We start from the raw sequence: 24,960 nt of genomic DNA, 5'->3' as shown, positions 1-24,960 counted from the left end.
TTCCCCACTGGCATTTGCTTCGAGAGGATTTGCCTTCAGATGCTTTTCTCATCAGGGGTTAGGAGACAGCCTTCCATTTCCTCCACTTCTCACTCACCAGCCATTTCCAGCGTGGCACTCAGCACACACATTGGTTCTCTCTGGCCTTGCTTCAAGTGGGCACGGCGAGAAGCCATTTCAAGAGAATGAAACCAAAGCTGCAGCAGTTTTTTGGCAGTCAGTAGGTAGGTTGGGAAATTTTGTGGAGTGTAATAACCTTTTCCTCACCTTGTTTCTCTGCCCATCCATATCATGTGCAGATTCACTTCAGCACCGAGCCAAGCCTGTCTGACTCCAGTACAGAGCTCTATAAAACAGGGATCCTCAGTGTGGCATCCACAGACACCTCCAATAGTATCCATGAAGGGGTCCCTAATGTGGTGCTCATGGGCTCCCAAAATGTTTTTTTTTCCATTTTTTACATATGCATACAAATTTCTAGCCATTACACATCATAGAAGTTTCAACAAAAGTAGACCAGTATCCAAATAAGTATCCATTTGAAGGTGGTGTCTATATGCCACCGGTTCAAATATTGGAAACGTTGTAAGGTCCTCAATCCATTGCATTATAGGTGACGAGTGTTTATCCTTCCAATGTTGTAATATCAGTCTTTTAGCTGTGAGAAGGGTGCAGAGAATCCATTTACCTAAGCATTTGTATATTTGCATTTTTATTTCCACGAAGCAGGTGAATAATTTAAAAATGTACACCATCAAATATTAAAGACTTTTCTAGTACAAAATTTATCTGTGTAATAATTCCTCCCCACCCAAGAAGCAACTATTGGACATCACCAAAACATATGTTTACCAGCAATTAGGTGAATTATGTGAGCAGGGGTCCAAAAAGGTTGCCCCTCCCACACTATAAAGGTTCGTGAAACATTAATTTGTTCCTTCAGCCATCTTCCCTGCCCCCACCTCTTTCCTTCCTCTCATTGCCCCTGAAAGAAGCACTAAGGGGCACATAAAAATTGCCTCTTGTAAACCTTTAGGCTGGGAGACCTAGCTGTAACAATGCTGTGGCATTCATTGCCTGGAGTGCTGTTGCATTCTCTCTTCTGCTCATAAAGAAATACATCTGAAACAATACTCATGGTTATTTTTTCCTGATATATTGCAACCATTAAAAGGCCACAAGGAAAAGGGCATGCCACTGTGATAGTGTCACATCAGTCTTTCCAACCCAGAGAAAGAGAACTGCAGCAGCCCAAAAGTTGCTGAGCTAGATACTAAAACAGGGTTGGAATACAGGCTGAAACATTCCTGTTGCTAATTTCCTCCACTTGAAGACGTTTTTCTAGCCTTTTCCACACTGTTCAACATTAATAATTTCTCCTCTAGTAAAAACAAGCAGAAGTCCTAAAGTTTTATTGATTAAAGCTGATGCAGCATAACAGTTGGGAACACACATTACATTATTAATACTTGCCCACTTACCCCCCAGTCAGCTGCCTGTCATCAGATTTCAGGTCGTGATGTGTAAACCGTCCCTTGAATCTAAAAACACGGACCAGCTTCAAGCCCTTCCCCATCTTCTTATCCGCAGCCAGGTGCAAAGTCATTATTGTAACAAGCAATATTAGATTTTGATCACAGTGTCCAAGTTGTGACACTTTCTACCCAGATTCCTGTTGGGAACTTAGGCTAAGAGGCCTAATGTTTTATCCTCCAAAACCCTATGCAGGCTGGTGCTAATACATGTCAGGGAGCGCCACTCTTACAGCATACAAATCCTTTAGCCCACTATGATTTGCAGATGGGACGCTTGAGCAATTTTGCCACAGGAAACCAGAGCGGGATCTTTTTGCTGGTAGTCCCAGCACTCTGCAATTCACTATTAAGAGAGAATAACCTAAGCTCATCTCTGCAATCTTTCTTTGGGGTAAGCGAGGAAATGTACAATTATGTACAAGGTATTTACACACCTCCATTCTGCCAAAGATTTCTGTTCCCCTCCTTTAAAAAAAAATACCCAGGCTTTAAATATGAGATTATTTTGAACATCCCTACAATCTTATCTCTTTCACCTAAATGGCTGTGTTCTTTAATGAACTCTAGCTTTAATTGTTTCTATTGTGTTGCCTTCTTACTTGTTTTGTATTTTGGTTTTATATACTGTGCCTGCCTAGAGTGATTTGGTAAATAGTCAGGGTCAAAAGTGTGATAATATAAAATCAATGTACTATAGGTTTGTTGTTGGGGTTTTTTGTTAATGTACCATTTCTTCAAACCCTGGAACACCTCCATCCTCAGATTCATATTACGGCATCACTTTATAAAGATATTTACACAACTTCAGTCCCACAGTGGTTCCCACCCCTTGCCACAAGGCAGGTGAAGGCCATGTTTCTGTCCAGTGACACTGCCCCTGAAGCAATTTAGCCTTACAGTGAACTGCTGGGGGGGGGGGGGATAAGCGAGGGAAGAAGCCCCTGATGTTTTCAGATTGGTTCAAAAATCACATCCCTGATACAGCCACATGGACACAAAACGGGTGGCATGACATTCATTCCCATGAGCACAGCTAGAAACGCTTCATCTGCCGGCGTTCTTGTCGGCGCTGTTTCTTCTCATTGGGCTCCTGGTTGGCAGCCGAAGAATCCGCAGTGAGCCAAGGGCCCAGGATGTTAACCCACAGGAGATAGAGTGCCCGCCCTGGAGCCTGCAAAAGACGAGCAAAAAATTTACAGACCCTCCAGGCATGCAGCAAGTTACTGAAAAGCATAGCTGAGCATTGGCAAAAACCTTGCCAGACTTTAGAGGACACTAAATTAAAACCCATTTATAAATATAATTATTTTAGAATACCTATAAATTTATACCAGTTAATTCCAATCTCAAAACATGAAGGTTTGATTGCACCTTTTATTTTTATTTTTGCTTTTTAGAACATGATCCTAGATGGGAGCTTTCTATTCAATGACCTATTGGAAAGAGCCAGGCGGGGTGGGAGGAGGGCAGAGGCTTTTTTTAAAAAAAAAAATCGGCTAGACAGGATTCTCAGCCCATCTAGCTTGCTTACCACAGAGTGGAGGGGGGTGGCTTCAGAGAACTTCTGAGATCGGGAAGGCCCAGACCTCCCCTCCTCCCTCCGCTCCGCTCCCACCAGAATGCCCACCTTTCTCCCTCAGTTGCAACCTCCTAAGACAAACTGCTGCAGAGGGAGGAAGATCACGATCAGATCTCCTCCTCTGTGGTCATAGCTCTGTCTACAGCCAGGAAGGAGGAGATCTGCATCATCCTATGTCACCCCAGACACTGCCTGGGAGCCACAAGATTGCTCTGCCTGTGAGGAATTTCTGACTCCTTCGTCAGAACCAGCATCAGAGGGTCCTCGAGTCATCATTTCTCCTTGCCTCTAGCAGTTGGAGAATAGTCTTGACCTTACGCAAATACTTTCACATTCCCTGCCAATTATTCACTTGCAAAAAAGAATGAATCGAATGCTGACTGAAGTTGTATGCAAACAGAGTTCTGGTTGTATGATTTCCCCACACACACACTCCCCCAAGGTGGCGCTGGCTGGCAAAGACTACAAGTGACACAGACTTGGGATCTGCAGACACACTTGGAAAGGAAAGGAAAGGTAAGTTCAGGGTTCTTTACATGCTGGGCAAATGAGCTAGAAAAAAAGACTTACCAAGAGCCAGAAGTACCACACATAGAGGGAAAAACAGCTGAGTACTTGGACTATGGCTGTAAGCAAGATCACATCCTTCAGATGCCTGAGGACAAAAAAAGTTTATTTTTATTGGTGCAGAACACGGCAAAAAGCCTTACCAATCCCTGTAGTTCCCAAACCTGCCACTCAAGAAAGATTAGCAGGAAGATCTAGCGAGGATGAGCCTGCCTATAGGAGTCTGACTGGGGGAGGGAGCCAGTATGTGGGGCTCTACTAGGAGGACAGGGGATGATCCCAATGCAGCCTGGTCAAGAGCCACAAGAAACATGACTGAAAGATGATGCTGAGAAGCTTGGAACTGTGGATAAAGTTCACTGAGCTACATTACTGTGTCCAGTTCTGGGCACAACATTTCAGAAGGACACTGACAAACTAGAGTACATCCTGAATGGGAAACAAGATGCTGAGAGGCCTGGAAACCAAGTTTCATGAGGAATAGTTTGAAGAGCTGGATACATTTAGCCTGGAGAAGAGAAGATTAAGAGGAGACAAGATAGCTGTCTTCAAATATCTGAAAGGTTGTCATCCAGAAGACAGAGCAGACTTATTCTCTGCTGCTCCAGCGGGTACAGCTAGAACTAATGAGTGGAGATTGGAGGGAAGCCGATTTTGGCTCAACATTAGGAGAAACTTCCTAGAGGTAAGAGCTGTTCAACAGTGGCACAGTCTGCCTTGGGAGGTGGTGGGTTCCCCTTGGCTGGAGGCATTTATGCAGAAGCTTCAGGCATCTTCCAGGCATGATGTAAGTTGCAAGATGCCTGCCTTGAGCAGAGAGTTGGACTAGATGACTTCCAAGGACACTTCCAAGTCTAAAATTCTATTAATAGTAGGAATAACAATTACAAAACCTCCTGCTTATTAGGGAGAAAAAAGCTACAACAGCTTTTCCTTACAGGTACCCACGCTCCTGCTCTAGCCAGCCTCTCCTCCCTAGAGCATTCCAAGAACAGCCTTTCTGTTTTGCTCTCTTTCCCAATCTCCTCCATCCAATCTAGTGATACCACTGATGCCGGATGCACCCAGGCAATGAAGACAACTAGAAAAATCTGTCTTGAGACCAGCCAAGGAGTGTGAGATGTTACAGCTCAAAGAGATCTAAACACCACATCACAGAAGCCCCATATCTAAACTCATGTACTGTCATATACCTTTTGATTATAGGTATTATATATTTACTGAGTACTGCTTATTCCACTGCCAAAGATTCAGATTTCTATGGGCAGAAAGGACAAAGAGAGTGGGGAACAGGAGAACAGCAAAGGCTATTAGGGCAGAGTGTGAAGACAACACCCCACTCATCCTAATCACTGGGAGCCCTATACATCCCTCTTATTGCTGAGAGAACACCAAGAAGAAAGGAAGGTACCCGCCCCACCCCTGCTCTTCAGTGAAGAAGCTGGGGAGAGAAGCTTTGGGAAGCAATGGGTAGCTCCCCAAAGACACTAGTACCTTCCTGCTCTGGGGTGAAGGAGATCTGTGTATGCGCTCAGGCAGCAGGTCCTGCTCACCTGGACTTGTGTGGTGTAGACACTCACTCTGCCATCCCCTGCTCCATATTCAGGTCAATTCCACCATCAGCAAGGCTGCCGTCATCCGCGAAAGAAGGTTTTGCCATGGAGCTCATCGAGCGGTAACTGGCCCCATAGATCATCAAGCTGAACACAAATACAATCTGCAATAAAAACACAAAGATCAGCCAGGAAAAGCAGCGGAGACTCCCACCCAATTCTCAGATGAAGCTTAAGGAAAGGGAAGACACATCAGAACACACAGAGGGTAGTAACAAATGTTCTACATAGAGCAGAGCCATTTCAATGGCAACCCACTCCAGTATTCTTGCCAAGAAAACCCCATGGAACGTATCACAAGGCTAAAAGATATGACGCCGGAAGATGAGCCCCTCAGGTCGGAAGGTGTCCAATATGCTACTGGGGAAGAGCAGAGGGTATTTCCAAGTAGCGCCAGAAAGAGTGAAGCGGCTGGGCCAAAGCTGAAAGGACACTCAGCTGTGGATGTGTCTGGTGGTGAAAAGAAAATCCGATGCTGTAAAGAACAATATTGTTTAGGAACCTGGAATGTCAGATCAATGAATCAAGGTAAGCTGGAGGTGGTCAAACATGAGATGGCAAGATTGAACATCGACATCTTGGGAATCAGCTAACTAAAATGGACAGGCATGGGCGAATTTAATTCAGGTGACCATCATATCTACTATTGTGGGCAAGAATCCCTTAGAAGAAATGGAGTAGCACTCATAGTCAACAAAAGGGTGGGAAAAGCAGTACTGGGGTGCAATCTTAAAAATGATAGAATGATCTCAGTACGAATCCAAGGCAAACCATTCAACATCACAGTAATTCAAGTCTATGCCCCAACCACTGAGGCCGAAGAAGCTGAGGTTGATCGGTTCTATGAAGACTTACAACACCTTCTAGAACTAACACCAAAAAAAGATGTCCTCTTCATCATAGGGGATTGGAATGCTAAAGTAGGAAGTCAAGAAATCACCGGGATAACAGGCAGGCATGGCCTTGGTGTACAAAATGAAGCAGGACAAAAGCTAATAGAGTTTTGCCAAGAGAACATGCTGATCATAGCAAACACTCTTTTCCAACAGCACAAGAGGCGACTCTACACATGGACGTCACCAGATGGTCAATATCGAAATCAGATTGATTATGTCCTTTGCAGCCAAAGATGGAGAAGCTCCATACAGTCAGTCAAAACAAGACCTGGAGCTGACTGTGGCTCAGATCATGAGCTGCTTCTTGCAAAATTTCGTCTTAAATTGAAGAACGTCGGGAAAACCACTAAACCGTTCAGGTATGACCTAAATCATATCCCTGATGAATATACAGTGGAGGTGAGGAATAGATTTCAGGGATTAGACCTGATAGACAGAGTGCCTGAGGAACTCTGGACGGAGGTCCGTAACATTGTTCAGGAGGCAGCAACGAAATCCATCCCAAAGAAAAAGAAATGCAAGAAAGCAAAGTGGCTGTCTGATGAGGCTTTACAAGTAGCTGAGGAAAGAAGGGAAGCGAAAAGCAAGGGAGAAAGGGGAAGATATACCCAACTGAATGCAGAGTTCCAGAGCAAAGCAAGGAGAGACAAGAAGGCCTTCTTAAATGAACAATGCAAAGAAATCGAGGAAAACAACAGAATGGGAAAGACTAGAGATCTCTTCAAGAAAAGTGGAGATCTCAAGGGAACGTTTTGTGCAAAGACGGGCATGATAAAGGACAAAGAAGGCAGGGACCTAACAGAAGCAGATGAGATTAAGAAGAGGTGGCAAGAATACACAGAAGAACTATACAGGAAAGATCTGAATGTCCCTGATAGCCATGATAGTGCGGTCACTGAACTTGAGCCGGACATCCTAGAGAGTGAAGTCAAGTGGGCCTTAGGAAGCATTAGTAACAACAAAGCTAGCGGAGATGACAGTATTCCAGCCGAACTATTTAAAATCCTAAAAGATGATGCTGTTAAAGTGCTGCATTCAATATGTCAACAAATCTGGAACACTCAACAGTGGCCACAAGACTGGAAAAGGTCAGTTTACATTCCAATTCCAAAGAAGGGCAATGCCAGAGAGTGTTCAAACTACCGTACCATTGCGCTCATTTCACATGCCAGCAAGGTGATGCTCAAAATCCTACAAGCTAGGCTTCAGCAGTATGCGAACCGAGAACTACCGGAAGTACAAGCTGGGTTTAGAAGAGGCAGAGGAACTAGAGATCAAATCGCCAACATTCGCTGCATCATGGAGAAAGCAAGAGAATTCCAGAAAAACGTCTATTTCTGCTTCATTGACTACGCTAAAGCCTTTGATTGTGTGGATCACAACAAACTGTGGCAAATTCTTAAAGTGATGGGAGTACCAGACCACCTTACCTGTCTCCTGAGAAACCTGTACGAGGGTCAAGAAGCAACAGTAAGAACCAGACATGGAACAACCGATTGGTTCAAAATTGGGAAAGGAGTACGACAAGGCTGCATATTGTCACCCTGCTTATTTAACTTATATGCAGAGTACATCATGAGAAATGCCGGGTTGGATGAATCAGAGGTCGGAATTAAGATAGCTGGGAGAATTATCAACAACCTCCGATATGCAGACGATACCACCCTAATGGCAGAAAGTGAAGAGGATCTCAAGAGCCTATTGTTGAGGGTGAAAGAGGAGAGTGCAAAAGCTGTTTTGAAACTCAACATTAAAAAAACTAAGATCATGGCATCTGGCCCCATTACTTCCTGGCATATAGAAGGGGAAGAAATGGAAGCAGTGACAGATTTTACTTTCTTGGGCTCCAAGATCACCGCAGACGGTGACTGTAGCCATGAAATTAAAAGACGCTTGCTCCTGGGGAGGAAAGCTATGGCCAACCTAGACAGCATAGTAAGAAGCAGAGACATCACCTTGCCGACAAAGGTCCGTATAATCAAAGCTATGGTTTTCCCAGTAGTAATGTATGGCTGTGAGAGCTGGACTATAAGGAAGGCTGAGCGCCGAAGAATTGATGCTTTCGAACTGTGGTGCTGGAGAAGACTCTTACGAGTCCCCTGGACTGCAAGGAGGTCAAATCAGTCCATCCTAAAGGAAATCAACCCTGAGTGCTCATTGGAAGGACAGATAATGAAGCTGAAGCTCCAATATTTTGGCCACCTAATGCGAAGAGAAAACTCCCTGGAAAAGACCCTGATGCTGGGAAAGACTGAAGGCAAAGGGAGAAGGGGACGGCAGAGGATGAGATGGCTAGATAGCATCACGGATGCAATGAATATGAACTTGAGCACGCTCCGGGAGAGAGCGCAGGACAGGAAGGCCTGGCGTGCTATGGTCCATGGGGTCACGAAGAGTCGGACACGACTGAACAACAACTCTACAAAGGGCTAACATTGGCTAATATACAACGAAGACAGATCTGAACTCTTTCCAGCACACAAAACATTTAGAAAGCTATACGTTGCGGAAATGGGTGATGTCAGGCTTCGACAAATTCACTCATCGCAGCACCACCCTCTGGCGAGCGTGACAAGCAGCAAGCCACGCGGGGCCAAACTGAGAAAGGCTGGACATTGCTGCTCAGAGGCACCTCCATGAAGCATCATCCAAATGATGATTTCACAGCATAAGCAACTTGATAGCCTTAAGGAGGTTACAATCCGGGGCTACGCAGGACTCACCCAAGTCCAGACAGTGGCTGTTACATAGAAGATCACAAGGTTTACAATTCCATAAATGGCCTGGAATCAAGAGAAACGAAAGTCAGAAACAAAAAAAAAAGGAAGAGATCAGACGCAAAATAGCTTGGAATCTTCTTGCATTAAAAAAAACCACACACCCAACTAACCAAGTCCCCACCCCTGAAAATCTGATTTAAATCCAAATGAAAACTACTCTTCAAAACCCAAATCCACTTTCCTATTTTCAGACACAGCACTTTACGAAGTGGCAACTTCATACTAAGTGTCTTCCCTCTCAGACAGATAAGGACATGGGCCTTCCACGTTGCTATTGATAGCTGGGGGGGGGGGGGGGGCTTAGCAAGGAAGACAGGCTAAGGCCTACTGAGTGACTGCTTCAGAACAACATAGCAGCTGAACAGGATCTGATTTTTTTCTCCTGTACTATCTCCAAGGAGCTGAATATTGATTGGGACAGCAATCTACAAGGAGGGTTTTTCGTTTTGTTTTTTAAAACCTCTACCCCCATGCCATAACCCAATCAAAGATCATCCTCCCAAAGTTGCTATTTGTCCTGGAAGGGAAGCTCCCACTAATACCAATGAGTGGCAAATAGCAGCTCTGGCAGGAAGGGGGATGTTTTCATTGGGATTACAGAACGGGATGAAAAGGCTAAACAGCCCCCATGGCTGCTGTTTACAGTAATAAAAAGAAACATGCTAAATGCAGAAAAGGTGCAGAAAAGGCCAACTAAAATGATCAAGGGGCTGGAGCATCTCCCCTATGAGGGAAGGTTACAACAGCTGGGATTGTTTAGCCAGGAAAAAAGGAGGGTGAGGGGAGACATGATAGAGGTCTACAGAATTATGCACGGTGTGGAGAATGTGGATAGGGAGACATTTTTCTCCCGCTCTCAAAATACTAGAACCCAGGGTCATCCTATGAAGCTGATTGGCAGGAGATTCAGGACAGATAAAAGGAAGTATTTCTTCACACAGCACATAGTTAAACTACTGAATTCGCTACCACAGGAAGCAGTGATGGCCACCAGTTTGGATGGCATTAAAAGGGGTTAGACAAATTCCTGGAGGAAAAGGCTATCAATGGCTACTAGTCTTGATGGTTATGTGCTACCTCCAGTACCAGAGGCAGTGAGCCTATGTACACCAGTTACTGGGGAACATGGGTGGGAGGGTGCTGTTGCGCTCATGCCCTGCTTCTGGTTTTCTGGTCGACAGCTGGTTGGCCATTGTGTGAAGAGAATGCTGGACTAGATGGACCCTTGGTCTGATCCAGCATGGCTCTTCTTATGTTCTTATGTGCAATTTGGCCCTCTGTGGGGATTTGAATTCTGAGTTTCCCACAGCCGACACTATCCAGTATGTCACATGGGGTCTGACCATCACCTAGTGTCTATGGAGCACCAAAGGAGACAAATTTAGGTTGCAAACAAGTTAAATTTAGCCCTTTGGGTGCTCCGTAGCCAGTATGAATGCCTTTTTTTCTTTTTTTGACCCAGCCTCATGCACTCTCGTAAGGTGGGATCCACCACATACAAGCTTTACTAATAAATCGCTTACACTCATAGCAGAAGTTTACACTCAAACCAGAAGCCCTGTCATCCTTTTCATAGCATACCAGAGAAACTGAGCTGTCAATCAAGAGGAAAAGGAGACTTCACATCAAGCCCTCACCCACACAATCTGTGTGTGTGCATCCTGTCTCCTCTATCCACCTCTCAGGCCCTGCCTCTTTGCGTGGAGTACCCAGAGAGGCAGAAGCAGTACCTCACTCACTCCTAACAGAATGTGAGGCACCAATCCCCACTCCCTTGGACTTTACACAAAGTAAAACAGATCACAGAATCATAGAACAGTAGGGTTGGAAGGGGCCTATAAGACCATCAAGTCCAACCCCCTGCTCAGTGCAGGAATCCAAGTCAGAGCATCCCTGACATGATCATCTCCTGATCACGCAAGTCAGTTCTTGGAAATCCCTAAAGAATTCATAGCACCTTCTGAAATCTGAAAACCCCAGTGTTCTTTAAAGGGAAACCATGCCAATTAAACGGCTTTAACATTAAATCAGATTTGTAATGCTATTGCAGCCATTGCAGTCCTTACAAGTTTCAGCAAATTAGTTAGCAAATGAAATGATACCCCAGAGGCCACCAGGGCATCCAATCACTTTGTGTGAAGCATACAACAAGCCAGAAGCTGCACCCTGCCTTCTGAAAGCATGACGTGAGGCACCATTTCCAAGCCAGCAGGCACTCCCCATTAAAAGCAGGATGCCCTAGAGGCCCCAGTGATAACACAGACATCTCAGGGGCGTTTCTTCTTGCATCAACACTGAGGCAAAGACCAAGTGTGCAGTGGTGCCTCACAGGCTGGAAGCAACAAACAAGGCATGCTTTCCAGCTGGGGTACATTTTCTGCTCAAAAATCCAGGCAGAGCATCATCATTGCACAGAATTCATACAGGCAGAGCATCACACACTCACGTTAGCTCCAAGGATGATCCGCAGGTAGAACTTGAGGGTATCCTTGTTTTCTTCAAATATCTGCTTTTTACCTTTGGTTCCCACCTTTCCCTTTGGCTGAAAAATTAGAAAAAGGAACAACTAAATCAAAGGATGAGCGTGTCACTTCCTTGTATGTCACTGGGCACCCCCAATCCTTGGCTATTAGACAAAACTTCTTTTTTTGTTTTAGACAGGCAGGGAGGAGGGCACAAAACCAGAACTAACACATTGCTAACAGCAGCAAATTAAATTCTACTAAGCCCATAGTGGGCAAGTTAAGGTTTAAAATAGTTAAGATTTCTTTTCCAGTCTCTCAGAGGGTTTGCATGGGTTATTTTCTCCCCTCATTACAAAACAATGGTTGAAGTTGAGACACACTAATGTCCAGTTCAGTCGGGATTTGAACCTGAGTCACAGACACTCAGACACAACACTCTGGGCCAGTTTGGATGATCACAACAAGCCGCCCTGGCTTGTGAGTCGCGGCTCATGCCAGGTGTAATTTGCACTGCCCAGGCATAGTTTATCGTGTTGTCCGAGCCCAGGTGGCATGGCTTCTTGGAGGCTTACACAATCCTCAAATGGCCCATGGGTTATTCAAGAGTTGTTTAACCCTCCAACAAGCCATTCTGTCCAGGTTTGGATGACATAAGATGCACCTGGGCAGTTATTATGTAAATCACACCTGTGTGCACCAAGGCTCACAACTGGCTATGGTGGCTTGTTTTGATCTGCAAACTAAGTCTCTATCTGCTACAGCACAGAGCAGAATCAGCACATAAGTTAAAACTGAAGTCATGATAGCCTACTATAAGACATTTGCAAGCCAACACAGCACCAGAAAGTGTGGGGTTTCTCAGTTGATTTAACCAATAACAGTGAAAACCAGCAGGACAACTGCATGTTTTTGAGCCAGTGTGGTGTAGTGGCAAGAGTGTTGGACTAGGAGCTGGGTGATCCGGGTTCTAGTCCCCACTCGGCCATGGAAGCTCACTGGGTGACTTTGGGCCAATCACAGACTCTCAGCCCAACCCACCTCACAGGGTTGTTGTTGTGAGGATAAAATGGAGAGGAGGAGGAGGATAATGTAAGCCGCCTTGGGTTCCTTGCAAGAGGAAAAAGGGCGGGGTATAAATGCAATCAATCAATCAATCAATCAATGTTTTTGCAATCTCATTATTGCCATGAACTCGCTAGGTGAGCTCCATAGGGAAATTAGAGTGCAATCCTATGCATATTTAGACAGAAAAAGTCCTATAACTCCCAGCATACCTGAACATACACAGGATTGCACTCTTATCCTCTCAACTTCAGCCTCCTCTCCATCTATAATATGGGCATAATAATGCTTACGAGGCTGTTGCAAGAACTACTAAAATCATGTCTGTGGACCACTTTGAACACCTTAAAGTGCCATTGGCACTAAGTATTATTTGTTGCTCAAAGGCTCTGCCAGTAGAATCCTCAGAGCATATGATACACTGACCTGGATCGCCTCTTGACCCAGGCAGGGCAGGTTGGGTGGAACCAAGTGTTGCCAAGCCTTCTTTCTTTACGTAAGTTAGGCCAACTATTCAGATGAGTGGCCTGCTATTAATTGTCAGCATTACATAGCACATTTATGTAAATCAGGGGTAGGCAACTTTGGGTGATCCAAGGACCAATTCCTTGCCTACACCACATTCTGGCTGCTGCCACTGCAGCAAAATAGGGAAAAAAACTGGTGGTTGGTGGCAAACCACTATGGAAGCTTACTAAGGACAAATATAACTTGAAAACAAGCTATATTTGTCGTTAGCAAGCCTCCATGGTGGTTTCCCACCAAATTTCAGCAGCAAACAATTTTTTTTGCCAATGGGGGGCAGGAGGGGCCACATGAGGCCTGCATGTTGCCCACCGCTGATGTACAAGGATGGAGGACAAGGCTACAGTGGCTACTAGTCATGATGACTATGTACAACCTCCAGAGTCAGGCACTATGCCTTTGCATACCATTTGCTGGGAAACTATAGGAGGAGAGGCCTATTGCTTTTATATCTGGTTGGGCTCTGTGGGGAACATGCTGTTGGATTAGACTGGTTTTTGCTTTCCCCCAGCAGGATTGTTCTTATGGCACTTTACAAAGAATGAGAAAACAGGGCCCTACCTCATGGGGCTTACAGTCTAAAGATAGACACAACAGATACTCGTAAAGGAAATGGAGAAAGGGTTAAACAGGGGAAGAATATACAATTATTTCAGTTACTCATATTTAGACTTAGTTACAGTAGAGTTGGGACTAGGAGATTGTTCCAACTTCATGGGAGGAGTGGGTTATTTGAGAATCACCTACTTTTAGAACTGCTACCTTCTTGGCCATGTTTCTGTGTCTTTAACAGCAAACTAATACATTAGTATTTATTTATTTATTTTATTAAATTTATTAATCGCCCATCTGGCTGGTCACCCAGCCACTCTGGGCGATGTACAGCATATAATAAAACAGTTTAAAACAATGAAATTCTACAATAAAAACATTTTCTAAAATACCCTAACCCACCCCAAATGCCTGCCTGAACAACAACATTTTTAATGCATGACTGAAGCTCATTAAAGAGGGGGCATGGCAGAGTTCCCTAGGGAGGGAGTTCCACAGAGTGGGAGCCACCACAGAAAAGGCCCTCTCCCTCATCCCCACCAGTCTAGCTGTCCTGGCTGATGGGACAGAGAGAAGGCCATCCGAGGCTGATCTTCTTAAGCGGCCTGTCTGGTGTTGCTGGAGGCACTCCTTAAGATAGGCTGGGCCAGAACCATATAGGGTTTTAAAGGTCAAAACCAACACCTTGAATTTGGCCCGGAAAACAACTGGTAACCAGTGCAACTCCTTCAGCACTGGAGTGATGTGATCTCGCCGGCGGCTGCCTTTAATCAGGCGAGCCGCCGCGTTCTGTACCAGCTGCAGCTTCCGAACCGTCTTCAAGGGTAACCCCATGTAGAGCGCATTACAGTAGTCTAAACGAGAGGAGACCAGGGCATGTACTACCGATGGGAGCAGATGGTCGGGAAGGAAGGGGCGCAGCCGCCATATCAGATGGAGTTGATACAGCGCTGTCTGGCTCACAGCTGACACCTGAACCTCCATGGACAGCTGGGAGTCCAAAATGACCCCCAGGCTGCGGACCTGGTCTTTCAAGGGTAGCCGTACCCCATTCAACACAAGGTCAACATCCCCCAGCCTCCTCTTGTCTCCCACCAAAAGTACCTCGGTCTTGTCAGGGTTCAGCTTCAGCTTATTCCTCCCCATCCAGCCACTCACCATCTCCAGACATTTGGACAGAGATTCTATGGCCAACCTTGGTGAAGATTTGAATGAGAGGTAGAGCTGCATGTCATCCGCATATTGATGACACCGCACCCCAAACCTCCTGATGATAGCCCCCAGCGGCTTCACATAGATGTTAAATAGCATCGGGGAGAGGATGGAACCCTGTGTCACCCCACAAGTGAGTGGCCACGGGTCCGAAACCTCCTCTCCCAGTGCTACCCTCTGGTACCTGCCAGAGAGGAATGACCAGAACCACCGCAATACGGTGTCTCCAATGCCCAACCCCTCCAGGCGGTCCAGGAGGATACCGTGGTCAACGGTATCAAAAGCCGCTGAGAGGTCGAGGAGAACAAGGAAGGAGCATTCACCCCTATCCAGAGCCCTTCTCATATCATCCACCAAGGTGACCAAGGCCGTTTCTGTCCCATGCCCAAGCCTGAAGCCCGACTGAAATGGGTCTAGATAATCAGTTTCTTCCAAGTGTGCCTTCAACTGCATCGCCAACACTCGCTCAATCACCTTGCCCAAAAATGGCAGATTTGAGACTGGGCGAAAGTTGTTCAGAACTTGGGGATCCAAGGAGGGCTTCTTTAAGAGCGGTCTTATCACTGCCTCCTTGAGGGCTGATGGCATCACTCTCTCCTCAAGGGAGGCGTTCACCACCACCCTGATCCCCTCACCCAGTCTCTCTCTGCAGCCCATAATGAGCCAAGATGGGCAAGGATCAAGTAAGCAGGTGGTCGGCCTTACAGGTGAAAGCACCTTGTCCACTTCATCAGGAGGAAGAAGCTGGAACCGATCCCACAAAACCGGTTCGCCACAGGCTGCCTCTTGCTCACTAACTGTATCCACAGGGTACGGAGTAACACTCCTAATCCGATCAATTTTATCTGCAAAGTGCCTTGCCAAGGCCTCATAGGAGGCCTTAAATAGCATCAGGGAGAGGATGGAACCCTGTGTCACCCCACAAGTGAGTGGCCACGGGTCCAAAACCTCCTCTCCCAGTGCTACCCTCTGGTACCTGCTGGAGAGGAACGACCAGAACCACCATATTGTTATATTGTATTGTTATATTGTATTGTTATATTGTATTGTTATATTGTGGTTTTAATGTTCTATATATTTTAAATTGTTTTATTGTGTGTTGTTTGGTTTTAATTTTTGTGAACCGCCCAGAGAGCTTCGGCTATGGGGCGGTATAGAAATGAAATAAATGAAATAAAATAAATAATAAATTAGAATGCCTCAGTGGTTCCGGAGCCAAAGGACTGACCAGGCTCCAGACCACTTGGAACAGCCTCCTGGGACAGCACTCTGCAGACGCGATACAGGCAGCATAATATTCCTTTTTTGCTGTTCTCACCGCCACGTGATAGGCTGAAGATACAGCTCTAGCCCGTGTCTGATCGTCTTTGGAGCGAGACTTCCGCCACCGGCGCTCTAGCCGTCTCACCTCCTGTTTGAGGAGTTCTCCCCTGCATCCCTCCCCACTTACCGCCAGAGCAGGAAAAGCTCCACTCTGCTAACCTTTTCCTTTGTGCCGGGCTGCGATTAGAGGCCCAGGAGCAGGTCCAGTTAAAGGGAGGAGGGGACAAGAGGGGAAGTATCAAGCTTTTCTAGCCTAGGTTAGAAAAATTCCAAGCTATTTCTACCGGAGCTAAAATGACGGATCATATCAGCCCTCCCCAACCGGGCGCCCGCCAGATGTGTGGCCCTCCAACTCCCATCATCCTCAGCCACCCTGGTCCAACATATCTGGAGGACACAGGTTAAGGCGCTTAATGGCACGGCGAGAGCCTACACAGCGCTGGAAAACTGATCCTGGGACACGGCCGAGGACAGACAGACACACACAAACTCCCGGCCAGGGACGTGCACCCACACACAGATCAACTCCAGCCTCAGAAACCGCGGCGAGGCCGATCACTTCACTCACCGCCATGGCGACTCCACAACGAGGCCCAACGCCAGGCAGGCAGAAAACTCACCAGCTCAGCACAGCACGACTTCCGGCGCAGCTGCATCTGCGTCATCACTCAGAACAGGCGCAGAGCTGCCTGTCCCTGGAAGACTGCCGCTCCCAGCAAGCATCGCGCCGTCGTCATGGAGATCAGGTCAAGCTGAGGACGGGGAGCTGGGGGGAGAGGAGGCGGAGGAGCTAACTGGGGGCGTGGCCGGGCCGTTGAGGTGAACAGGGGTGTTTTCATTTTTTAAAAACTTTTCTTCTAGTTCTCTGACATACAGTTGAGCTCCGGGCAGTGATGGAGGCGTGGAGGCTGCCTGTGGAGGTAAGGATGCCTGGTAGGGGAGAAGAGGGGCTCTTGCTGCTGCCGCCCCGCAGCTTTGCGAGGGGGGTTGAAAGGTTCCTCATCCGACACGCGTTGGTGCGCGCGGACGTGCCTGTAAACACGTGTCAGTATGCCCCCCCCCCCTACGCACCCCGCTACGTGGCTTCACACACCTCCTCGTATTCGTTCCTCAAATGATCTACATGCCAGCCTCCAGATTAATGGGTAAAATCCAACATAAATTCTACTTAGAGTAGACCCATTGAAATGAATGAGACAAGTTAGTCATGAATAACTGAAGTCCCATTCATTTCAGTGGGTCTCTTCTAAGTAGGGCATATGTTGGATTTTACCCAATATTTTATTTCCCTCTTTGCTGTTCCCATGCTTCAGCTGGGCTGCAGTATTATTATTTCTAGTGTTATTATTTTATTATTTCAAGTGGCTCGCAAGTGTATCTGATTTACACCTCCCCTCAGGGGCTTTTTAAAAGGATGCTTATTTAAAAAACAAACAAACAAAAACCTTGGGGAAACTGCTCTGGGGAAGTGGCTTCAGGACGGTCACAGCTTCTGGCCAGCCTCTCAGCGCAAAGTGGGGGGAAAAAACCACACGTATTTCCTCTGTTCTGAGTGCTCAAGTGTAGATTGTACATTTGACTGAAAAGGGCTGAATGCTGTCAGGCAGCCACATCGCTGTTCAGATTATTGGGTCTCCATATGCCAGAAGCAGCCTGAAGAAGGAACCAAAGTTTGAACTCTGGTGCTTCCACCCACCTCCCGATACACTTTGGGTCACCCCAGTTCCTACATGGCTACACCAAGAGACAGTCCCCTATGAGGTACTCTGATGTTGTGGCCAGTCTGAAAGTTCGTTTTCACGCAAGGTGCTTTCAAGAGTGATACCCAACATGGCAATTACAAAAGGAAATCACAGAGATTCAGGCTACGAGCACCTTGTGTAAAAATGAAACTTTGGACGGAACAAGGATATCTTGAAAAGGGCAGTCCTCCAGGCAGGCTAGTGGCTCCAATTTCAGTGGGGCTGTGAATCCATTCTGGGTTTCAGTCAGAACCAGCCAGAACTCTAGAGGAGCTATTCAAGGTGCTGAATCCTATCCAAAGCCCAATTCCTTTGTATTCAGAAGGAAAGAAAACAACTGGTGTGGCAGCATCATGCTTGAGAGTACTTTGTAAAGAAAGCTTTGGACTGGAGGTAGTGATGGGCTATCTCCTAGAGACAGTCTCTGGTGGATGAGGTATATGACTAGGATACAAAGCCTCCAGACCATAGTACACTATATGACAAACTGACAGCGTAACCACCTCCATCCTGATTAGGTGCATTTGGCTAGACTGGGTTGCCACTGACAGCAAGAAGCTGAAGCAGAAATAAATGAAGCATACTCCAACGACTGTTATGCACAATGAACTTATTAAATACCTATTAAATCAGTGTCGTTGGTGGGGACAGGTGGATGTCCACTAAGGCTGGTGTTGCAAGGAACCATGGTTTTCAGGAAATAAATTGAAGTGAATTTTGCTCAGATCAGAGAAAGGTTTGTGGGACTGGCTGGGGCTCTAAAATTAAGAGAACCCAGGACAGGTTAATGCATTTGGAAAGCCTTTTATTTCTTACGTGTGTATAATCCTTCCTGCAGATGGCTTATGCATTTGGAAAGCCCTTTTATTTCTTACATGTGTGTAATCCCTCCCACAGATGGGTTCATGTGGAGAAACTTAAGCATGGACCAGATTGCATACCTTTAGTGTCCAGTTGCAGTTATTCTTACAGTACCTTATAGGCTAATACGATGCTTATGAAAGAAGCTTTTGTAGACTAGAGCCCACTTCTGTCGTGTGTGTGTGTGTGTACCCTATCCTGTGTGTGTATGTGTGTGTGTATATATTATGTGTGAATGTTAGTCTTTCTATCTTTTTATATGTGCCAAATGGAGATAATACTTTATGCATCCAACGAGCTTGTGCCACAATAAATCTGAAAGTGTTTAACATGCCAGAAGATTCTTTTTCTGAATTTCTCTGATGATAGTGACAATCTTCCCAGCTGGTGTGACCGTGCACATATCATTGCTCAGTGCTGCCAGCCCAACTGACTTGGTTCACACGTAACAACCCAGAGTACCGGTTGAATATGGGTTGAGCATGACTTGTTGAATTATGGGTTGTCATTACATGTGAACCCTGCACTATAGTTTAACTCTGTGTTGTTAACCATGAACAACCCAGGGTTCACAAACCGTGAGTTCTTTTCCTGGGTTGTTTGTAGTTACAACCCATAGTTAAACCATAGTGCAGGGTTTGCACTTGACAACCCACGATTCAACAACATTCTGGGTTGGCGTTATATGCAAACCAGGGCATTTCTCCAAAGAAAAGAGGTGGCTCCCCCTTACCATGCACACAGATAAGGCATTCCCATGTCCAGCATTTGTTGTCCTACAACCGAGACTTCACAAGATGTTATCTGGGCAGTACAAACATTATCCTTGATGTTACAGTGATCAAGGATCTTTTGAGCTTCCCAAATGGGTAGTCACAAATGGGATTTTACAACCAGACAGTCCTCTGGTATACCTCACACTCCTTACAGCTAGAACTGGTAACCTATAACCGTTAGCCTCTACCAGTTTTATTGCCTTTTGTGGGACACAGGCATGCCCTGGATCTGTGTGGAAGGTAAGGGGGAGTGTACAGTTAAGGGTGCTATTCACAAAATTGGTGTTTGGAATCTTATTCCTTTTACATTGGTGAAACTGGAAGACTTCTCCTAAAAAAAATATAACTAGCACTTGGCTGATATTCAGCATAATGAAACATATGCTAGACTTTGATCCCTTCATAGGAGGGAAATACATGCTGGCAGAGCACCTTTAGTGAAGGTCTCTGTGCTAGCAATTGAATGGAGCCTCCAAAGGAGAAAAATTAAGGAGGCAATGTTTATTGATCAGCTGAAATCTTACATATCAGTGTAAAAAGTGAGATGAAACAAGCCATGATGTTTATTAATGCAGCTTGATTGGCTGTTAAATACAGGTGCTGATTGTTAATCTTTGTTTCCTGCACTGAGGTTTGGCCTGATCCTGGTTGGTTCTGGCTCAGTTTACAAGTAGTATTTGGTAATATATTCTTATTTGTGACTGAAGCTGGTGTTTTAGGCAGAAACGTTTCACATTTTAAAATCCGTTTATTAATAAACTGGATGCACTATTGTTTGTTTTGTTTTGGAGTGCTATGTCATGAGCATTGCATCGTCTACATATCGGTTTAAACCACTTAAGAGGTTTCAAGGTCAAGAAAGGAGTAGAAGACAGATAATTCAGAAAGCCTGTTTCCCGTAAAACAGTGCTACAAGGTTAGAACACACAGCCACATTCCAGAGATATGCACACACAGCAGTAAGCTCCTTCTGTGCTACAGCATGCACCTGTAGCTATCTGCCTATAAGTAGTGAGTGTTGCCAGCTTTAGCCTTTAATATCTGCTTTATTTGGTAGTGATCTTTTGTTTGGGGAGAGTGGAGGAAGGAGACTGGGTTCAGTCCTCCAATTCCCAAATAGCTGATTGATGTGGCTCTGGGAACTTGTTTGTAACCCTGTGGCAATTCAGCCCTAGGAGCTGGGTATTCAGCACCCAGTTTTGTGCAGAGTTTTTGATCCAGGACTCAGTCAGCATGTGGGACTCTTTTTGTGCACATTGCCCTCATGGATCAGAGTGGCAAAAATTAAAGAGATTAATCGCTCCTCTTGTGTTGTCTGAAATTTATTGATAAATTGAAAGCAAAGAAATCACCGGGCCCAGATATTATCCATTGTAGAGTTCTCAAAGAACTGAAATATGAAAATGCTGATCTTCTCACCAAAATATGCAACATGTCCCTAAGATCAGCCTTTGTACTTTTCAGCTTATTCATAAATGATCTGGAATGAGGGGTGAGCAGTGAAGTGGCCAAGTTTGCCGATGACACCAAATTATTTAGGGTGGTTTAAAAAAAAAAAAAGGGATTGTGAAGAGCTCCAAAAGGATCTGTCCAAACTGGGAGAATGGGCATCCCAAAGGCAAATGCAGTTCAATGTAAGCAAGTGTAAAGTGGTGCACATTGGGGCAAAAAGTCCCAACTTCAAGTATAACCTGATGGAATCTGAGCTAGCAGTGACCAACCAAGAATGAGATCTTCTGGTTGACAGCTCGATTAAAATGTCAACCCAGTGTGCGGCTACTGTAAAAAAAAAAAAAAAAAAAAGGCAAACTCCATGTTAGGCATAATTAGAAAAGGAATTGAGAATAAATCTGCCAATATCATACTGCCCCTATACAAATCTATTGTGTGACCACTCTTGGAATACTGTGTATAGTTCTGGTCACCACACCTAAAAAAGGATATTGTAGAGCTGGAAAAAGGGCAACTAAAATGATCAAGGAAGGGGCTGGAGCATCTCCCCTTTGAGGGAAAGTTACAACAGCTGGGATTGTTTAGCTTGGAAAAAAGGAGGGTAAGGGGAGACATGATAGAGGTGTTCAAAATTTTGTATGGTGTGGAGAATGTGGATAGGGAGACATTTTTCTCCCTCTCTCATAATACTAGGACCCAATGGGGTCATCCCATGAAGCTGATTGGTGGGAGATTCAGGACAGATCAAAGGAAGGACTTCTTCACACAGCACAGTTAAACTATGGAATTCGCTACCTCAGGATGTAGTGATGCCACCAACTTGGATGGCTTTAAAGGGGGGTTAGACAAATTCCTGGAGGATAAGGCTGTCAATGGCTACTAGTCCAGATGGCTGTATGCTACCTCCAGTACCATTCCAGAGACAGTATGACTATGTACAACAGTTGCTAGGGAACATGGGCAGGAGGGTGCTGTTGCACTCGTGTCCTGCTTGTGGTTTCCTAGTCGACAGCTGGTTGGCCACTGTGTGAACAGAATGCTGGACTAGATGGACCCTTGGTCTGATCCAGCATGGCTGTTCTTATGTTCTTATCCACCCTGTTATAAAACCAGTCTGATCATAATGCATTTATATTGATAGAATTCTATTCAATATTTGTCTTAGTATTGCAACTAGAATCTTATCATCTGAATTCAGGAGACATATCAGTTGGTATGATGCTGTTACAGGAGAGTCTATAAGCATGATCAAATTTATTCATGTATGTATTTATTTAAAAATGTTCAGTGCTGCCTTTTAATATAGATATTTTCAGGGTGGCTTACATAATAAAAAAAAACAAATATAACATGATAATAACATAGTTAAGAGAGCAATCTTGTGACCCGGCGATAGCGTCTGAGAGGCTATAAAATACTGCAGATTTCCTTCTTTGAGGCTGGAGACAGAGCTCCAACTTTGGAGCAGGAGATCTGATTGTGATCTCCCCACCCCAAACTTTTCTCAGTCCCTGAAACTGAACATAAAGAGTATAAGAAGAGCTGTGCTGGATCATACCAAGTGTCCATCTAGTCCAGCATTCTATTAACACATTGGCCAACCAGCTGCACTTGGGAAACCCACAAGCAGGACATGAGTGCAACAGCACCCTCCTGCCCATGTTCCCCAGCAACTGGTGTACATAGACATACTGCCTCCGATACTGGAGGTAGCACATAGCCATCAGGACTAGTAGCCATTGACAGCCTTCTCCTCCAGGAATTTGTCTAACCCCCTTTTAATGCCATCCAAATTGTTGGCCATCACTACATCTTCTGGAAGTCAATTCCATAGTTTAACTATGCGCTGTGTGAAGAAGTTCCTCCTAATATCTGTCCTGAATCTCCCACCAATCAGCTTCATCGGATGACCCCGGGTTCTAGTATTATGAGAAAGCGAGAAAAATGTCACCCTACCAACATTCCGACCGCTGGAGGGAAGTGTGTTGGGGAGGGACAATTGATTATATCTTTTTTGTCCAGGCTAATGCCCTACTTCTTGAATCAAGATTGGCTCTTTGATGTTTGAACACCTGTCTGAATGGAGTGGGAACTCGAAAATATCTGTGTTCATAAATATTTTAGAGTCTTTGCCATCTAGTATGAAATTGGATTAGGGCACTATCTTATGCATGCTTAGACAGAAAAAAGTTCTACAACTCCCAGCAGCCCCCTTATTCACTTTTATTGTGTGCTGAAATTTCTGAAGGGAGAACCATTGTCCCAGGCCTACCTGGGAAATCGCTTACTAACAAGCACATAAACACATGGGTATTTCAATTACACACCTCTCTGGGCTCTCACAGGGCTTCCCAATTAAGCATGATGTTTGTTGTTCTGTCGTTTGGACCTAGAAGGTTTTCTAGAGGACAATTACACAAAATAAAAAACATAAACTTTGTACACATCACTAGAAATGTCAGGATAGAACAGGCTTTTCAATACAAAGGTTATGTTTTCCATTTGGTGTAACCTCAGCCTAGAAATCCTTCTGGGTCCAAATGACTTTTGTGGAAGCAAACCTTGAAGGTGAAGGAGACAAGGAGTGTGAATGAGAGACAAAAGGCAGGGCCAGCCCAAAATATTTTGCTGCCTGAGGCAGAGCAGCAAATGGTACCTCTACCTCACCCAAGTCAAGGTGCTTAGTACCCGTGGCCAGTCAAGGTATTCTGGTACCTGAGGCAGAAAATTCTGTAAGTGCCTCTCTCATAACAACAACAACAACAATAATATTGTGACATCCAAAATCAGTTGCCAGAATCGGCTGCCTCACTCTATCTAACAATAGGTAGGGTGGCCTTCAGTGGAGGCTGGTGGTTCCAATGTCAGTGGGGCTATGAATCCACTCTGGGTTTCAGTCAGAACCAATCAGAACTCTAAAGGAGCTATCCAAGTGTCAGGAGCGCCCTAGCTGCCTCTTACAGTCCCCTCCAATAGCCAACTCAAGACACAGACAACGAGGATTCTTTCCATGGCTTTATTCCTTTATTCCATTATGACTCTTACAGATACTAATCACTAGCCACTAAGCAAGGAACTGCACTGGGGAAAGATAGCAAAGTAGCCTAAGCTCCAGGTAAGGCAGTTGGTCCCTGTTTGAAGGGGAACCACGGGAAGACTCTGAACTTACGGGCTATGGAGAGAGCCTCCCTCTTTCCCTTGGGTCCTCGGGACGCGACCGTTGTCTTAAGCGCCAAACGAGCGGTACGCCTCCTTTTGGCGCCCTCCATCTGTCGTCGCTCCCTGCATCTGCGCCGAGCGTCCAGCAAGCCCCCCTCCAGAGCTCTTTCACCGCCAGGGTCACTATCCCAGGAATGCTGGCAGGAGGAATCTCTGCCAGCTGCTGTGCTTGTGAGAGATGAGCGAGCTCCTCTCCCACAGATTGCTGTTCTTCCTCAGAATCAGAACTGCTCTGGGGCTCTTATCGGCTCAGTTTCCACCCTGACACCAAGATGCTGAACCCATTTTGGGGTAGGGTGTAGCACCTAGGATAGCTCTTTTACAAGTCTGACTGAAACCCAGAGCTGATTTGCAGCCACATTGACATTGTAGCCATCAGCCTCCACTGGTGGCCATGTCACCTACTTTACAGAGGACAGTCCTCTATTTGACAGGCTGTCATAAAGAACCATCAAAAGGAAGAGCTGGGCCTTGAAGTTGCTCATCAACAGTGCATGGACAACAGACTGAGCAGGCACACAGATTATCTGGTCATAGTCTTTTCCACAGTGGTGAGATGTATTGCATTTCTGTTTAAATTCTAATCATTACTTCTAAATGTGCATCTATACATATATATTAGCACATGCACATTTTCTGCAAATCTGTGTCCCCTCTTTTTTGCTGATGCTTTTTTGAGGGACAGGGAGCAGTAATGAGTTAGAGGTTACCCTAATAGTAGGGACGGCTGCAAGATTGTTAGGAGCACAGATATGAGAGGTTAGTTGCCTTAACATATCTCTTGCTGAAAGGAACCATTTT

The 24,960-nt window shown here is 45.5% G+C and overlaps 2 protein-coding genes across 4 annotated transcripts in view; one reads left to right on the top strand and one right to left on the bottom strand.

The window, feature by feature from the left end:
* Positions 1-459: 459 nt before the first annotated feature.
* Positions 460-16,817, bottom strand: TMEM208 (transmembrane protein 208). 2 transcript variants are annotated; one of them, XM_084813242.1, is made up of 6 exons: positions 16,678-16,775; positions 11,417-11,512; positions 8,914-8,973; positions 5,262-5,398; positions 3,685-3,769; positions 460-2,706 (listed from the first exon to the last, which is right to left on the bottom strand). In XM_084813242.1, exons 1-6 carry the CDS (start codon positions 16,681-16,683, stop codon positions 2,569-2,571), a joined length of 522 nt encoding a protein of 173 aa, XP_084669368.1. In that variant the 5' UTR covers positions 16,684-16,775; the 3' UTR covers positions 460-2,568. The 2 variants fall into 2 exon arrangements, with proteins under 2 accessions (XP_084669368.1, XP_084669367.1); XM_084813241.1 differs by having other exon boundaries at positions 711-2,706; positions 16,730-16,817.
* Positions 16,797-24,960, top strand: part of LOC146338977 (uncharacterized) — a 26,120-nt gene continuing 17,956 nt past the window's right edge. Inside the window, exons 1-2 of one of the 2 annotated variants that reach the window (XM_084813234.1) lie at positions 16,797-16,855; positions 16,971-17,029. In XM_084813234.1, the coding sequence (XP_084669360.1) occupies positions 17,003-17,029 (27 nt within the window). In that variant the 5' untranslated portion in view covers positions 16,797-16,855; positions 16,971-17,002. Of the gene's footprint in view, positions 16,856-16,905; positions 17,030-24,960 lie in introns of those variants that run through there. The other variant, XM_084813235.1, reaches the window with a different exon arrangement.

Source organism: Heloderma suspectum, chromosome 8 (genome assembly GCF_057233095.1).
Source record: "Heloderma suspectum isolate Gila_16-S chromosome 8, 16-S_ref, whole genome shotgun sequence".
In the NCBI taxonomy this organism is placed as follows: Eukaryota; Metazoa; Chordata; class Lepidosauria; order Squamata; family Helodermatidae; genus Heloderma; species Heloderma suspectum.
The sequence above is the reverse complement of the archived record's forward strand: the minus strand, read 5'-3'. Positions and strand labels throughout refer to the sequence as shown.